Genomic DNA, 16,066 nt, shown 5'->3' on the forward strand with positions numbered 1-16,066 from the left:
CTAGTAAAAATTGAGGAACCCGGCGTCTGAGAGTGTAGTATGGACAGTCAAATGCGTGACCCTCCCCTCCGCAGCCCTGGGCCGCTTAGTCTCCACCACTCAGGCTGGACAAAGAGGAAAGAGGGAGGGTTTAGAGAAGGGAGAGTAGTGGGTTCCCGCATTCCAGCCTCGCACACTGGCCACCGGGGGCTGTCAGACGCGGTCTGGGTAGGTTCGGAGTTCCTTCCGGGTCTTCCGATGGGTCTCTTCCGAGGGGCTTGGAAGCCGGGTTTCGAGGGCTGGGGGCGGGAGGAGCTGTCCGGCCCACGATGGTGCTGAAGCGCCACTCCAGCCTGTCATTAGCACCCCCTCGAGGCTGGGGTCCCCGCCGCCGCCACCGTGGGCCTCTCCGACATAGTCCGCTAGGTGGCACTATTGCTCCAACCAGCGGCTGTGGGTCGGCGACTCTGGTCGCAGACGGAGGTCAACGTGGGAGTCTCTGGAGGGGCGAGGAGCGAAAAGGAAGGGGGGGGCTTCCCAAATGGGGTCCCCAGGTGTCGGTTTCCAGACCCCTTCACATCACGTCTTCGCTCCTGCTCAGTCATAAACAGGGCATCTCGCCCTTGGGTTTGAACTCTAGGGCCCCAGGTTGCGGCAGTACCGCAACCGGGATGCAGGGCGCGCGCACTCTTCGCCCCAACCACGCCGCTTCACCTGGGCGCATGCGCTGACCCGGCCAGAGTGCCAGGTCCGGACGAAAGCGGTGGGGGCGGGGTCTGGTACGGATGGGGGCGGGGCCGTAGACGCTGACTGACAGCCCGACTGCGCGGCCGGGACGGTCCCTCTGCTCCCGATCCGGCGGGAGGGAGGGGGGAGGGGCGGGATTTCCTGCGGGAGGCGCCGAGCCGGTCTTGGAAAAGGAGGAGAAGGAGGAGAAAAGGGGTAAGGGGGGCAGTGAGAGCCACCGTCCAGAGTGCCAGGGACCGAGAAGGGCCAGCCAGACCCCCAGCGGGGCAGCTGGGAGAGGTAAGACTGCGGGGCCTGCGCGGGGGGTCAGCACCTTTGAGGGCGGGCACAAACTAACTTTTCTTTCGGGATCCGCGGGCGCCTTCGTCTCTCTGCTCCTTCCGTCCTCCTCGCGCTCCTGTTCCGTCTTCCCGCATCAATCCCTCCGGCGCTTGGCTCTCCCGGTAGCTCCCACCGCTTTGTTCCCCGGGTCGGCCTGGGTTGGGCTGGGTTGGGGGGATTGCGCGGCGCTGGACGGGCATTCCGGGGGGCGGGGGAGCCAGCCCGACCCAAGCACTACCAGGGGCGTCCTCCTCCTGTGTCGGCTGCGGGCAAGAGCAGGAGTGCCATCTGGGTTGGGCTTGGGACGTTCTAGGAGTAAGGAGACCCCAGCTAGGGCCCCAGGCCTGCACGGGTCTCATGCCACAGGGCTCGGGCAACAAATTCCTGGCCACTGAGAACTGACGTAAGCTTTTCTGCAGCGAAGTCGGGGCTCCGGGCCTCAGGTTCAGGCTTTGGGGGGGGGGGTCAGGCAGCCCCATCTGCCAGCATGCCCCAGCTCTTGTCTCTGTTCTCTGCCCAGCTGCTTCACCATCCCGCACAAGGGGTGAGGATGGGTCAGCAACAGGTGTTGTAAAGCCTCCCGGTCCAGCAGTCAGACCCCCGCCAGAAATGGGGCGCTATATGCTCCCCACTCCACCCTCTGAATTTGTAAAGAGCCTGGGGCTAGGGCATCCAGCTATTATAGTAAAGCTTAGATTGGGAGGAGTCTGGGGGTAGGCACCTTCCACGGGGAGTGACCCTTGCCTGTCTGCCTGTGCCTGACCCTTCCAGGCCCCACCTCCTGGCCCACCAGTTGTCTGTGGGTGTCAGAGCCCCGGGCTGTGGAGAACAGGCTGCTGGCCCAGCCTGCCCCAGTGTGTCGTGCTGCCAGGGCCCCTCCTGCCCCAGGTTGAGGTGCTGCCAGGTGCCCTGGGGCCTCAGTGACTCAGCCTCCCTCTCCCAGAAAGTCACCGCCTCCCCACAGATACTCCTCTCATGCCTGGCAGCTGTCTTCCCGCTTTGAGTGGCTTGGCCCTTCCTTGACTCAGAAGGGCAGCTCGGGTGGTTCGGGGGCTCCCTGGAAGCCCTGTCCTACCCTTCTGAGCCCCACTTCTGGGACCCTTGCAGGCCTGTCCCCGCCTGCAGCAGAGGCACTGCACCTTTTCCAGACCCCTGAGACTTGTCCACTGCTGCTTCCTGAGGCCCGAGGGAATGCTGACTGCGCTCTGGGTGGGCACTGGTGCTCCTGAGCCACCCCGGGAAGATTGGCGTGCCCAGTCCCAGCTCATCCCTGGGCTGTCAGACGCGGCGAGCAGATTTCTGTTCGGGTTTCCACGAGGCCACCACCCCCTCAGAGATCGGTTTTCCTGCTTGTGGTGGTTGTTCATGAAACACTTTGAGGGAGCACCCGTCAGTGCCTAACAAGAAGCCAGACTCGCTCCCCCAGGACGCCTGGCCCCCCAAAGGGCCAAGGCATGGCACCCTGATGCTTTGGCTTAGACCTAAAGTTTTCCTGCCTCTGCCCTGGACTCCTGATCACAGAGCCCAGCCCAGGGACCGGAATGGGTCGTGAACAGGACCTGATCCTTGCCGTCAAGAATGGAGATGTGACTGGTGTGCAGAAACTGGTGGCTAAGGTCAAGACCGCAAAGACAAGTGAGTGCTTGGTGGGGTGACTGTCTAGCTGAGACCCTGCCCTGAGTGCTCAGCCTACAGAGAGAGGCTTGTGGGTCACTGTGATCTGGGGACTTGTGGTGGGAGGACTGTCTGTTCTGTAAGGAACGCCTCAGTGGGAGAGCCAGAGAGGACTTTGGGTCACCCCTTGCTTTGTATCCTTAGGCAAATCACTTAGCCTCTCTGGGCCTCAGTTTCCTCACCTGTAAAGTGAATGGGCTGAAATACATTCCTTTGAGTTTTTTTTAAGTGTCTGCTGTGTGCCAGGCTTTGTTCTAGGCACCGGGCCATTATGTGGCAGCAGTGAATAAAACAGACTGAAATTCCTGCCCTCGTGGAGTTGCCTGTAGCAGGTGGTTTTTCTGACGTCGTCTTTGGAGGCAGGAGATTTCTGGCAGTGGGGTTGGGAAAAACTGAATAGCTAGAGTTCCAACCCCATCCCCCAATTCAACAATAGCATCTCTGCATTTATGGCAGCTTATTGGGGATGCCCATAAGATTGCTTTTAATAAGAGCTCTACTGCTTAAAGCAGAGTTCATCACTATCTCAGCACTTGCTAAAGTCCCTTCCCCTTGACTTAACTGCTTATGTCCCCTGGAAGTGTGTGGCCAAAGCTAACTTTCTAGAGGTTTCTCCAAAGCCTGGGTCTCTAGTCTTTTTTTTTTTTTAAAGATTTTATTTATTTATTCGACAGAGATAGAGACAGCCAGCGAGAGAGGGAACACAAGCAGGGGGAGTGGGAGAGGAAGAAGCAGGCTCATAGCAGAAGAGCCTGATGTGGGGCTCGATCCCAGATCGCCAGGATCACGCCCTGAGCCGAAGGCAGATGCTTAACCGCTGTGCCACCCAGGTGCCCCTGGGTCTCTAGTCTTGACAGGGTTGTGAGGGCTCCATGCATGGGTGGCCACACCTGAACCCCATTTCTTGCGTACCTCTGTGGTGAGATTCCCTCCGCCCCCAACCTCTGGGCTTCAGGGCAAGTTCTCTGAGCTGTCCCAGGAGGACACTGGACTTGTCCCCTGAGTTTCTAGACCAGCAGGGGTAGGAAGTAGCTCCTGCCACGAGTCTGGGGCTGGGGGAGGGAGGGTTCCCTCAGAGTGCTGTAGCCCTAAGACACACCTTAGCCCTGTGCACAGGAAGGGGTCCCCTAGACTGCATAAAGACATCTAATTATCCTCACCCACACCTGGGAGTTTGGGGTGCCAGAAGGACGGATTTGAAGGGCCTGGGAGATGTGCACATGTGTGTGCACCCACTTGCACACCAGGGCAAGAGACGCAGGGTATGGAGAGGTGGAGCTGGGCCTCGGGGTGGAGAGGAGGACAGGTGGTGCGGCCCCTGTGCCCTGGGGAAGTGGATACAGGGTAAGCACGATGGAAGGAAGGTGCCAGAGAGGTCCTGGGAGGGCCCTGGAGGCCCAAGAGTGGGAGCCACTCCCCCTCCTCCCCTCACCTCTGTGTTGTTTTTGGCGACCTGCCCAGTAGGGCCTTGGTTGAGCTGCTGCTGGCCTCTCAGCTCTGGGGCCTCAAAGTGAGGCCCTCAGGAGGGCAAGCAGGTAGAGTCTGGAGGCTGGTGGCAGGAACCTCACAGCCAGGCTCCTAGGCTCTGGGAAGGTGCCCTGTGCCCCAGGGGAAATGCCTATGGAGGAAGAGATTCCTTCCTTTAGCCCCAAAGGGGACGGGTACATTGTGTAGGCAAGGACACAGAGTGACAGGGTCCTGGGACTCCTTGTGAAGCCCTGGCACCGAGCCTGCCCTCCCAGTCCCCTGAAAAGCTGGGAAAGCTGGTACAAAAACGAGATCACAGGTGATGTTTGCAGATCCTATAGTTTATGAAATATTGTAAGCCCTCGATTCCCTGTGAGATGGGTATTTCTATATCTACTTTACAGATAAGGAAACCAACACTCAGAGAGGATTAGCGAGTTGCCCAAGGTCACACAGCCATTATGTGGCAGATCAGAGTCAAGTTCCTGTCCTTTCCCCTCCGCTCCTACACTTGGCTGCCCATCAGAATTACCTAGTGATGGTTCTGAAAGCACAGATTCTCTGTTCTCCCTCAGAATTAGAATAATCGTCACAGAGATCTTGAGACCCTGTGAATCAGAAAGTTCTCCAGGTGACTCTAAAGCAGTCCTCAGAAGGGAAGCTGGGAACTCCTGCTCAATATCACAGAGGGGCAAAGGAAACTGATGGAAAGGGAGGTGTCAGGGCTCCCCTTTTTCCTTCTGGTGGGTGGCTGGAGCCTTCTGGGTGGCCAAAGAGAGATGCTTCCTCAGCCTCCTCCATTTGCTATGTGGCCACCGGGGGGTTGGCATTCCCTGCCTACCCTGGTCCTCTTGACAGAGCAGGTGGCTGGGAGGAGAAGGGTGCAGTTGCCCTGGCCTTGCCCCTGCCCTCCCTCCCTCCCCTGCTCCCTTTTCTGAGCTGTCTCCTTCTCTGGCCAGAGGAAATGGAGTGGGCTGAGGGTGGCCCAGTGAGCTCACATCCTCTGCCTGAGCCTAAATCAGGAGCGACCCTTCCACCCCCAGAGCCGGGCCGGGAAGAAGGCTGCGCTGCAGGGGAAGTGGCTGGAACCACTGCCAGGAACCAGGACCCTCCGCCCTCCAGCCAAGGTCCCTAGCCCAGTCACTCTGAGCCTCTCTCCCCCACCGCCTTTCCGGCCATTGTTCGGGAAAGAACAGAGCCACCCAGCCTGGCCCTGCCCCTGTTCCTGTCTGTCCCTCCTGTCACATTGTCCTGCCACTCCCCGGAGGGACTGTATCTCACTGCTGAGCTGCCCCATCCCGGACTGGCCAGGACTGGCAGCAGGTGGAGGGACTTTCTCCTTCCTGCCGACCTCATCGTCTTCCGTGAGGCTCGCAGAGGTACCCCGGCTGGCCAAGGTCGCGCAGCTAGTAAGGGGGAGAATTTGGACCACACATTTCCGGCTCCTAAAGCCGCTCTCCTTCCCGTTGCCCTGACTGGCTCTGTGTGACAAGGACTTTCCGAGGGGGCTAGAGGAAGCCTGGGAGGCCTCCGTTTCTTTCCAGCGGCCCCCACCCCCTCACCCCTTCTGCGACTGCCAGCTCTGTATTTACCTTTTCTGTGTAGCATATCGTGTTATTCGGCTCAGTCCTAAATGTAGCTGTCCCCTCTCTCCCCATCCCATGCTCCTCTCTCCTGAGTTGATCCCTCCCTGTTGGAATGAGGCCCTGTCTTGCTGGGGTATTCAGGGGCCCACCAGGGCCTGGAGGGCAGGCCTGGACCAGCATGCTTGGCACCCTGCCCAGCCTGGGTTGAGCCAGGCCTCCTCCTTCCCAGCAGGGGTGGGTTCCAGCAGGAGGCAGGGGCCCGCCTGTGACAGACATTCCTTTTTCTCTCCCAACACTCATCAAGGACCGCCCCCTCCTGGGCCCCGGCCGGTGCCTGGAGCACACCTGCCTGAATCCTCTCATCCTCGCGGACCGGGGGGATGGACCAGCATCCTGCCTGTGCCCCTGGTGGCTCTGGCCACCATCCAGCAGAGAGCCCTCTGCCCCGGGGCATGAACATCTCTGCTGGGAGCCTGTGGGTGCAGAATCAGCAGTTACTCCCCTGACAGGACCGGGCGGGGGTGGGGGGGGCTGTACCAGTTCTGCTGGAGGACAGCATGTGGACAGTAACGGCTAACGTGTAAGGAGCGCGGAAGGGCGACAGCCCCCGGTGTGGCGTGCCGGCCAACAAGGGTCACACAACCTGGTGAGCAGGTTCTGTGACGGGCCCGTTTTACAGATGAGGACACTAAGCCCGACAGGCTGAGTGACTTGCTCGGGATACACAGCCCGGTGCAGGTCTGTCTGATGCCGCCTTCTCTGTACCCCACTTAGGGATGTCCCCGAGCTTGAGTCAGGCGTCTGCCTCGCTACCCTCCGGCATCTAGTGCCCCTCTCCCCTCTCTCCCAGCCCCCTCGGCCCAGTGGGACAATGAGACTCTCCTTGGCCCGCTCAGGCAGGAATGCTAACCATGCACTCGTGGGCCTGTCCATTGAGGGCACGGCATGCCAGTCCCCCCCTTTCCCGCCCCCTTTGGCTCTATAAACAAGCTGGGCTGGGGGCCCAGGGAAGCCAGGCCCCTGCTGCGGCTACTCCCTGCACTGGGCGCTCTCAAGCTGATGGGCCAGTGGACCGGGTGGGGAGCCAGAGGGACAGGACAGCCGAAGGGCCATGGGGCAGGTGCTTTCTTGCACCCCAAGAGGTCAGCTGGATTGGGGAGCAGCATGGGGAGGGAGAACTGGTTAGGATGCAGGTAAGGGCAGATCATTCTAGGGTGTCCTGATGCCCTCTGCTCTGATCCCCAGAACTCCTCGGCTCCACGAAGAGACTCAACGTCAACTACCAGGATGCTGATGGGTGAGTGTGAGCCCGCATCCCTCCTCGAGAGCCGTGGGGTGGGGGAGGGGTAAGGGGAAAGACCTGGGCCCTAGGGTCCCTTCCCCTCTCAAACTTGGCCCTTGGATTGTGTTTGCTGAGAGCTCTGGTTCCTGCCCACCCTCCTGCCTGTGGAGCTGTCCTCGAGTGAGGGGAGGGAGCCCCGGTGCCTCTCTGAGGAACCTCCTGGGTCAGATTCCTGCTAGGCCCCCTTTTCTCCCCAGAGGGTAGGAGCCCTCGGGCTCCTGCTCCCACGGCCCCCTCCCCTGGGCTGGCTGGGGGGGGAGGCCAGACAAACAGGCCTCTCAGCCCAGACACTGAGCCCTTTCATGCTGTAGCCCGGCTGCTCTGCGCTCCCACGGCAGGGCTGGCAGGGTGGGGGAGCGAGGGCACAGTGGGCAAGTAACTCAGCCCTGCCAACCTCCGGGATGAGTCTGGTGTGGAAGACCAGGATTTGGGGGGTGGGGGACTGCTCAGTTGACACCCCGCCCTTGTGTCCCACCATACCAGATTCTCTGCTCTCCATCATGCCGCCTTGGGGGGCAGCCTGGAGCTCATAGCCTTGCTGCTGGAGGCTCAGGCCACCGTTGACATCAAGGACAGCAATGGTGAGACCCCAGTGTGTCCGCTAGCCACACCCCGTGGTCAGAGTCTGCCCCTGCCACATCCTAGCAATGCTAACACACGTTGGCATAGCTTCTCCGGCTTGCAAATGCGTCACCTCTTTCATCTTCACAGCCTTCTGGGGTGCTGGGTTGTTCTAATACCCCGCTACCCAGATGAGGAGGCTCAGCTTACCTTCCTGGCCTGAGGTCCCACCAGATCACCCGTGGTGGGCCAGGCGGGATTCCGACTTCAGCCCCATACAGCTGGACATTTCTCTGACCGAACCAGCGTCCCTTCCCTTGGGTCTGTGTCCCCCTCCTGCTGGGGTGGCTCCAGACTCTCCTCAGTCCCCTCCCCGGCCCCACAGCCTCCCAGAATGTCCTCAGATCCCCTTCCCCCCTGCAGGCATGCGCCCGCTGCACTACGCCGCCTGGCAGGGCCGGCTGGAGCCAGTGAGGCTGCTGCTGCGTGCCTCTGCGGCCGTCAACGCCGCCTCGCTGGATGGGCAGATCCCGCTGCATCTGGCCGCCCAGTACGGACACTACGAAGTGGTACGGGAGCCTGCCCGCCGTGAGGGGCGCTGGAGCCGGGGGAGGGGGGCTGGCTGGGCCAGACCCCTCACTCAGTTTCCTCCACCCCAGTCAGAAATGCTTCTCCAGCATCAGTCCAACCCGTGCCTGGTCAATAAGGCAAAGAAGACGCCCCTGGATCTGGCCTGCGAGTTTGGGCGGCTCAAGGTGAGGCTCTTGGGGTACTAGGTGCTGGGCAGCTGGGGGGGGCGGGTCTCAGGAGGAAGCCCTACCTGGGTGCTGCTCGCCACAGGTGGCCCAGCTGCTTCTAAACAGTCACTTGTGTGTGGCGCTGCTGGAGGGTGAGGCCAAGGACCCCTGTGACCCCAACTACACCACGCCCCTGCACTTGGCTGCCAAGAATGGCCACAGAGAGGTCATCAGGTACCCACCCCCCCCCCCACTTCCCCATCCCCTTCCTGCGGAAAGGGTGATGTCCCCTCGGTGCCCTGCCCTGCGGCCTTCTTCACCCGGACTCTGGGTCACTCTTCCAGCCCCCGGCAATCTGCTTCCTCTCCTGCCCCCTACCACCCCTGTGACTTGCCCCCCACGTCCACAGGCAGCTCCTTAGAGCCGGGATCGAGATCAACCGCCAGACCAAGACCGGCACGGCGCTCCACGAGGCTGCGCTGTATGGCAAGACGGAGGTGGTGCGGCTGCTGCTGGAGGTGGGTGTGGGCACCCGGTCACCCCGTGCACGGGTGTGGAGCCCCCCAGTGGGTGCTGCGTGGGAGACCTGCTGGGGAAGCACAGGAGGGGGTCTCCAACAACAACGTGATGTTTGGGTGGGCGGCGGCCTTGTAGCTGGAGACCAGACAGACCTGGGTCAAGCCCCGGTTCCGCCTCTGCTAGCTGAATGTCCTTGAGCTCATCCTCGATCCTATCTCTGAGCTTCCATTTCTTCATCTGTAAAACGTAAGAGCAGTAGGACTGTTTACCTCCCGGGTAGTGGTGAGGATTGGGGGAAATGGCAGGCAGAGCGCTTCGTGCCTGCTCACACTGCACTGTGCACCCAGGGCGGGGTGGACGTGAACATCCGGAACACATACAACCAGACGGCACTGGACATCGTCAATCAGTTCACCACCTCCCAGGCCAGCCGAGAAATCAAGCAGCTCCTGCGAGGTGAGTCTGTGAGAGAAGACCCGGCCCAGGCTGGGGGTCCAGAGCCACTCCAGTGGGGACTAGGATGTGAGGCAGGAACAGTGTCCCAGGAGCTAGATGTCACACTCCCAAACCAGGGCCGCTCAGGGGACTCCTGCATCAGGAACCTGGGGGAGGGTTGCAAAGGGGACAGGACGCGCGGGAAGACACCCTAACCCTGCCTCTTCTGTCAGAGGCCTCAGGGATCCTGAAGGTCCGAGCGCTGAAGGATTTCTGGAACCTCCATGATCCCACTGCTCTCAACATCCGGGCAGGGGACGTCATCACGGTAAGGACCGGGGGTGGGCATTCCTTTGCTAGCACCAGTGACCGCTGTCACTTACATGGACACCTGCTGTGGATCGGGCTCGGGGCTAAGGTCTCTATGTGCACTATCTCATTGAATATCTCCCGTCTCGGTAACGTAGGTACTATTTAATTGTTCCCTTTCTGGAGATGACAAAATTGAGTCTTAGAGAAATTAAAGTGGTTTGCCCTAGACACCTCAGCAAGCAGCGGCGTTGGGATTTGAACCCAGGCCGACTCTGGGACTCTTGTGTGTAGGCCCAGGAGGCACACAGAGGATTGGGCTGGATGCCGGCAGGAAGGGCAGAGCTGTGGGTGCACCCGGGCATCAGCTTCTCATGGGGAGGAGCTGGACTGTGGCTGTAGGGCTGGCTGCCTGCCCTTGTTTGCTGCAGGAAGCGATCACTGTCATCGTCCCCCCAACACCCCGTCTAACCACAGGTGCTGGAGCAGCATCCCGATGGCCGCTGGAAGGGTCACATCCACGAGAGCCAGAGGGGCACGGACCGGGTGGGCTACTTCCCCCCAGGCATCGTGGAGGTGGTCAGCAAGCGGGTGGGCGTCCTTGCGCCCCGCCTCCCATCTGCCCCCACCCCCCTGCGTCCAGGCTTCTCCCGGACACCACAGCCCCCTGCTGAGGACCCCCTACACCCTTTGACCTATGGCCAGCTCCCTCGGGTGGGCCTCAGCCCAGACAGCCCAGGTACATCCCCCCAGAGGGCGGTGCCGGGCACCCGGGTGGGTGTCTGGCCTTGGCAAGCTGCCAGTCAGCTGTTGGCAGGGCCAGCTGGGGCTCTAACCCCTTTGCTTGTGCCCCTGCAGCAGGTGACAGGAATAGCGTGGGCAGCGAGGGCAGTGTGGGCAGCATCCGCAGTGCCGGCAGCGGGCAGAGTTCCGAGGGCACCAATGGCCATGGCACTGGCCTTCTTATCGAGAACGCCCAGGTAGGAGAGAGGGGGCGTTGGGACCAGGACAGAGCCCTCCACCCTACTGTCCGCGCCGCACGTGCTGAGTAGCTCCTTCTCTGTTTCTAGCCGCTGCCTTCCCCGGGAGAGGACCAGGTGCTGCCGGGCCTGCACCCCCCATCCCTGGCAGGTAGGAAGGGTAAATGGTATCTGGGTAGACACCCCTCCATCGTGCCGCTCCTGATGCCATCTCTCTCCCTCCTGAAGACAACCTGAGCCACCGCCCTCTGGTCAACTACCGCTCTGGGGAGCAGCTCTTCACCCAGGACGTGAGGCCGGAGCAGCTGCTGGAGGGGAAGGTGGGACCTGCACTGGGAAGTGGGCTGGGAGCCCCGGGGGTGCGGTGGCGTGGGATGGGGGCCTCCGTGTGGGCTCGAGCCCCTGCCCAGGCCAGGCGCCTAGGGGAGGCTGGGGCGGATGGCTGGGCCATGCTGTGCCGCAGCGGACCCCGCTCTGTTAACTTCAGCCTCTGCCCCGTGCCGCAGGACGCACAGGCCATTCATAACTGGCTGAGTGAGTTCCAGCTGGAGGGCTACACCGCCCACTTCCTGCAGGCTGGCTACGACGTGCCGACCATCAGCCGCATGACTCCCGAGGTAGGCGCCATGGCGGGAGGGCAGCGGAGGGCCCTGCGGGCATCGGAGGGGGCCTGATGGCACGAGTCTGTGTGGCAGGACCTGACGGCCATCGGCGTGACCAAGCCTGGCCACAGGAAGAAGATCGCCTCGGAGATTGCTCAGCTCAGCATTGCCGAGTGGCTGCCCAACTACATCCCGGTAAGCAGGTGGCCGGCACCGGCTCCCACCCTCAGCCGTGCCGCGTGGGCCCTTCCTGGCTGGGGGCTGAGGCTGGCCCGGGAGCCAGCTCCCACGGGGTCCTTTTCCAGGCGGACCTGCGGGAGTGGCTGTGCGCGCTGGGGCTGCCGCAGTACCACAAGCAGTTGGTGAGCAGCGGCTACGACTCCATGGGGCTGGTGGCCGACCTCACCTGGGAGGAGCTGCAGGAGATCGGGGTCAACAAGCTCGGTGAGGACTGCCCTGGGGCCTCCTGGCCGGGCCCCCACGTGCCTCCAAGGGGCTTTAAAACGTTTCAGGGTTCAAGTCCAGGAGGGAGAATGGGGTCCAGGAGGGACTAGGGTGGCCCTTTGCAGCCCCAGCTGACCCTGTGGCCTCTACCCATCCCCTCTCAGGTCATCAGAAGAAGCTTATGCTGGGAGTGAAGCGACTGGCCGAGCTCCGGCGGGGCCTGCTTCAGGGGGAGGCCCCAGCGGAAGGTGGCCGCCGGCTAGCCAGAGGCCCAGAGCTAATGGCTATCGAGGGGCTGGAGAATGGGGATGGTCCGGCTGCAGCTGGCCCACGCCTCCTCACCTTTCAAGGCAGCGAGCTAAGCCCAGAGCTACAGGCAGCCATGGCTGGGGGTGGCCCTGAGCCACTCCCCCTGCCCCCTGCCCGCTCCCCCAGCCAGGAGAGTATTGGAGCACGCTCTCGAGGGTCTGGTCATTCACAGGAACAGCCTGCCCCCCCATCTAGTGGTGGAGACTCCAGCACGCCCCAGGAGAGGAACCTTCCAGAGGGCACAGAGCGACCCCCTAAGCTTTGTTCCCCACTTCCTGGCCAAGGGCCCCCCCCTTATGTGTTTATGTATCCCCAGGGCCCACCCTCCAGCCCAGCCCCAGGGCCACCTCCTGGTGCACCTCGTGCCTTCTCCTACTTGGCTGGTCCCCCTGCCACTCCTCCGGACCCACCTCGGCCCAAGCGCCGGTCCCACAGCCTGAGCCGCCCTGGCCCTGCTGAGGGGGAAGCAGAGGGGGAGGCTGAAGGGCCCGCGGGCAGTGCCTTGGGCAGCTATGCCACCCTCACGCGGCGACCGGGACGCAGTGCCCTAGCGCGGACCAGCCCTAGCCCGACCCCAGCTCGAGGGGCTCCCCGCAGCCAGTCCTTTGCCCTTCGTGCCCGACGCAAAGGCCCACCACCCCCACCCCCTAAACGCCTCAGCTCCGTCTCTGGCCCCACCACGGAGCTGCCTCCTGTAGATGGAAGCCCGGGGCCGAAGGAGGGGGCCTCTGTGCCCCGAAGGCGAACACTGAGTGAACCAACAGGCCCCCCGGAGCCTCCCGGCCCTACTGCCCCAACTGGCCCTGTGTCAGACACAGAGGAGGAGGAGCCAGGGCCGGAGGGGACACCCCCATCTCGGGGCAGCTCAGGGGAGGGGCTCCCATTTGCGGAGGAGGGGAACCTGACCATCAAACAGCGGCCGAAGCCAGCGGGCCCCCCACCCCGGGAGGCGCCTGTGCCCGCCGGCCTGGATTTCAACCTCACGGAGTCAGACACTGTTAAGCGGAGGCCTAAATGCCGGGAGAGAGAGCCGCTGCAGACGGCACTTCTGGCCTTCGGAGTGGCCAGTGCCACGCCCAGCCCCTCTGCCCCCCTGCCCTCCCAGACCCCCAGCGAGCCCTCCTCCTCAGCTGCTCCCAGCCCTCCCCAGCCTGACCCTAGCAGCCTTCCAACTCAGGGAGCTCCAGCCCCTCTTTCTCCCAACCCCCCATCCCAGCCCCCTGCACCCCCCGGCCCTGGGCCTGCTCTGGAGAACGTGGCAGGCAGTCGGCGGCCCGGGGAGACGGAGCCCCCTGCTTCCCCTGCTGCCCTCATCAAGGTGCCAGGCGCAGGTATGAGGCAGGGCCCATGGGAGGGAGCGTTGTTTGCAGGGGTTGCGTCCGGCACATCTGTCACAGCCAACCTTTTTGTTTCTGCAGGAACGGCCCCCAAGCCTGTGTCTGTGGCCTGCACCCAGCTGGCATTTTCTGGCCCTAAGCTGGCTCCCCGGCTTGGTCCCCGCCCCGTGCCTCCTCCAAGGCCAGAGAGCACTGGGGCCGTGGGCTCCGGCCGGGCCCAGCAGAGGCTGGAACAGACCAGCTCATCCCTGGCAGCTGCGTTAAGGGCCGCAGAGAAGAGCATTGGCACTGAGGAGCGAGAGGGGTGAGGGGTGCTGGGCGGGCGGGCAGGGAGGGAGAGGGCTGCCATGGAGGAATAGCTCCTCCTAACTCCTCTTCCCTGGGGTCCTGGGAATGGTGGCGTGCACGTGGGGCGGGGGTGGGAGGAGACAGATCCTTAGGCTGTTGGAAAGGGAGGAGCCCGGTTCTGAAGTCACCCAGATCTGACCAGTGGGGAATCCTGGTGGCTGCCACGTGGAGGCATTGAGCTTGAGTGCATCGGTTCCTCCTGAGCCCTAATGCCCTCACATCAGGGCCGGGAGCTCCTGCTGCCCCGGGAGGCCATGAGAAGTGCGAGGCACGCAAGGGGCTTGGTGCCAGCCAGGAACTCAGGCACAGCCCCTGGTCCCCCCACGGCCCATTTTCTGCTCTGACCTGGTTCCCTTCCTGCTGCAGCCCTCCCGGCACCTCCACCAAGCACATTCTGGATGACATCAGCACCATGTTTGATGCCCTGGCTGACCAGCTGGATGCCATGCTGGACTGAGAGCCTCTGGTGGCCTTCAGCCGCGCCCAGCGTGACCTGCAGGGCCTGCTGCCTTCGCCCTGGCGCAGAAGCTCGTGCTGCCCGAGCGGGGTCCGTCCTGCCACTCCAGGCCCATGGCTGTCAGCGCTGCAGTGCCGGGGGGCAGTCTCCACGGGAGGCTGAGGGGACTTGTCAGCAGCTGACATCTCAGCAGAGCCCCCTCCCGGTGTGTAATCTGACCAGACAGCCCTGCCCCGTGGACAGGGACCCGGCAGGAGCTTCCTCCCCCCGGAGAAAGAGGTGGCTGCAGGGATCCTGGGGTGTTCCCCCTGCCCTTCCCCACCTCCAGGGTCTCCATCCCTCGCCAAGGACCTCCTGACACCTGCTATGCTGTCTGGGCACACAAGGAGGCTGCAGAAGGCTGTGTGTCTGACCGGGGCCGCACAGATGTACACAGGACATGTAAATAAGTGGCCAGGGGCTTGCTCTCCGAGGTGGTGGCTGAGCCCCAGCCCACCCTGCCCCTGCCCCTGCCGGCCCTCAGTGAGGCAAAGCTGGCAGGGGTGGGGCCAGGGGGATTAACAGATCCCTGAAGTCCAACCTTTTTCAACTGTAAATGTTATTTTTTAAGCAGAGAGAAATGCATATATTTTAAATGGAATTTATTCTATCTATAACCGCCTGAGAGGACACGAGGAAGGGGCTTTAGGCCACTGCAAGAGTGCGCATGGCTCGCCTCGGGGCTGGAAGCCTGATCTGGGTGGCCCAGGCCCCGGCTCTGTAACCATTAACCTCTTATCCCAACTAACCCCAATGAAAGTGTCATTCCACGTGATCGGGCTGTGTGTTTGGATCTGTGCCACGGACCTCTGAGCCCAGGGTTCTCGCCCGGGCCAGACCCGAGGGCTCCTGCCAGTGGGGAAGGAGCAAGGCTTGGACCCTCCCCTCCCCTTTGGGGCGCCCTCACCGGCCAGAGCCTTGGGTGGGCCCCTGAGCGGCTGCCTCATGGACCAGCCACAGATTTTTCTTAAGCAATTTACGAGTTTTAATACAAACCAGTCTACATTCATTCCTAAAAGGCTCATTTCCAGTAAAAAATATACACCAGTAAAAACATTCTCACAGGAGAACTAGGGCAGGGGGCCAAAAGGAGCCCTGGGCCGTATCCCCAAGACTGACACTCCAGGCCAGCTTGAAGGCAGGCACAGGAAGAGGTTCCAGGGCAAGGCAAAGGGTCATCTTCATCTTCAGGTCTGAGCTTGAGGCTCCCCTACAGAGGCAGGGAAGGAAAGTATGCAACCACCTCCAGGGCCCTGCCCCAGGAAGACAGGTGGGGCACAGAGAGGGTGCACGGCTGCTGCCTTCCACAATGGCCTGTCTGGACCTCCCACAGCTGCTGCCATGGAGGTCCCAGCCCCCCAGGTTCATGGCTCTGCCCGGAGACCCAACAGCAGAGGGCCCCGGGTTAAGAGACCCTAAAGGAGGCAGCCTGCAGGTGGAAGAGGCTAAGGGCCCCTCTGCTAAGTGCACTAGGTCATACATTCAAGACCAGACTGTCCTGATGCCGAGGCCACGGCCCACCAGCATCTCCGCAGTGAGCTCTGGGGGGGTCAGGACGACAGCCGGATCTGACGCGGAGCTGGGCCTGCCTTGCCACAGGGCGTGAGACGAAACCCTGAAACATTCATGATACCAACATCCCAGATTCAGAAACTGGTCTGGCTTTAGCCCCGGGACCAGCTCAACGAGGACCACTGTGACCACTGGCTCAGAAGGGGGAGTTCATGCCCAGCTTAGTTTCAAACTGCAGTTTCTGCCGCTTCTGGTAGCGAACCCGGACCCTGGTGGGGCAGGAAAGGAGAGCCCGGGTTAGAGCAGAAGCCAGACGGGGGACAGGGCAGGACCCCAGAGGAGGAGGGAAGTCCAGGGAGCG

The 16,066-nt window shown here is 62.3% G+C and overlaps 2 protein-coding genes across 14 annotated transcripts in view; one reads left to right on the plus strand and one right to left on the minus strand.

Annotated features, from left to right (window-relative positions):
* The first annotated feature begins 850 nt into the window (after positions 1 to 850).
* On the plus strand, positions 851 to 14,968 carry CASKIN2 (CASK interacting protein 2). Of its 5 annotated transcripts, XM_045813908.2 has the most exons (21): positions 851 to 1,005; positions 2,155 to 2,682; positions 6,079 to 6,249; positions 7,020 to 7,071; positions 7,600 to 7,697; positions 8,101 to 8,246; positions 8,337 to 8,432; positions 8,518 to 8,648; positions 8,824 to 8,932; positions 9,281 to 9,389; positions 9,602 to 9,696; positions 10,155 to 10,416; positions 10,536 to 10,657; positions 10,748 to 10,808; positions 10,886 to 10,977; positions 11,164 to 11,274; positions 11,353 to 11,454; positions 11,565 to 11,703; positions 11,868 to 13,343; positions 13,431 to 13,653; positions 14,064 to 14,968. In XM_045813908.2, the coding sequence occupies exons 6-21, from the start codon at positions 8,103 to 8,105 to the stop codon at positions 14,152 to 14,154; spliced, it is 3,363 nt and encodes a 1,120-aa protein (XP_045669864.2). In that variant the 5' UTR covers positions 851 to 1,005; positions 2,155 to 2,682; positions 6,079 to 6,249; positions 7,020 to 7,071; positions 7,600 to 7,697; positions 8,101 to 8,102; the 3' UTR covers positions 14,155 to 14,968. The 5 variants fall into 5 exon arrangements, with proteins under 5 accessions (XP_045669864.2, XP_045669862.2, XP_045669863.2 ...); XM_045813906.2 differs by lacking the exon at positions 6,079 to 6,249; XM_045813907.2 differs by lacking the exon at positions 6,079 to 6,249 and having other exon boundaries at positions 2,569 to 2,682.
* The window catches only part of TMEM94 (transmembrane protein 94), a 34,328-nt gene continuing 32,785 nt past the window's right edge, over positions 14,524 to 16,066 (minus strand). For all 9 annotated transcript variants that reach the window (XM_045813902.2, XM_087854117.1, XM_045813901.2 and 6 more), the window contains one exon: positions 14,524 to 15,974. In XM_045813902.2, coding sequence (XP_045669858.1) covers positions 15,902 to 15,974 — 73 coding nt within the window. In that variant the 3' untranslated portion in view covers positions 14,524 to 15,901. The remainder of the gene's footprint in view (positions 15,975 to 16,066) is intronic.

This window comes from Ursus americanus, chromosome 23 (assembly GCF_024610735.1).
Source record: "Ursus americanus isolate L20-20 chromosome 23, mUrsAme1.1.p, whole genome shotgun sequence".
NCBI lineage: Eukaryota > Metazoa > Chordata > Mammalia > Carnivora > Ursidae > Ursus > Ursus americanus.

Excerpts from the sequence above, each read along its gene's own strand:
- CASKIN2 (XM_045813906.2), top strand. The coding sequence starts at position 2,589 with ATGGGTCGTGAACAGGACCTGATCCTTGCCGTCAAGAATGGAGATGTG. Across the intron at positions 2,683-7,019 it reads GGTCAAGACCGCAAAGACAA|AACTCCTCGGCTCCACGAAG; the intron begins GTGAGTGCTTGG and ends TCTGATCCCCAG. Across the intron at positions 8,933-9,280 it reads TGGTGCGGCTGCTGCTGGAG|GGCGGGGTGGACGTGAACAT; the intron begins GTGGGTGTGGGC and ends CTGTGCACCCAG.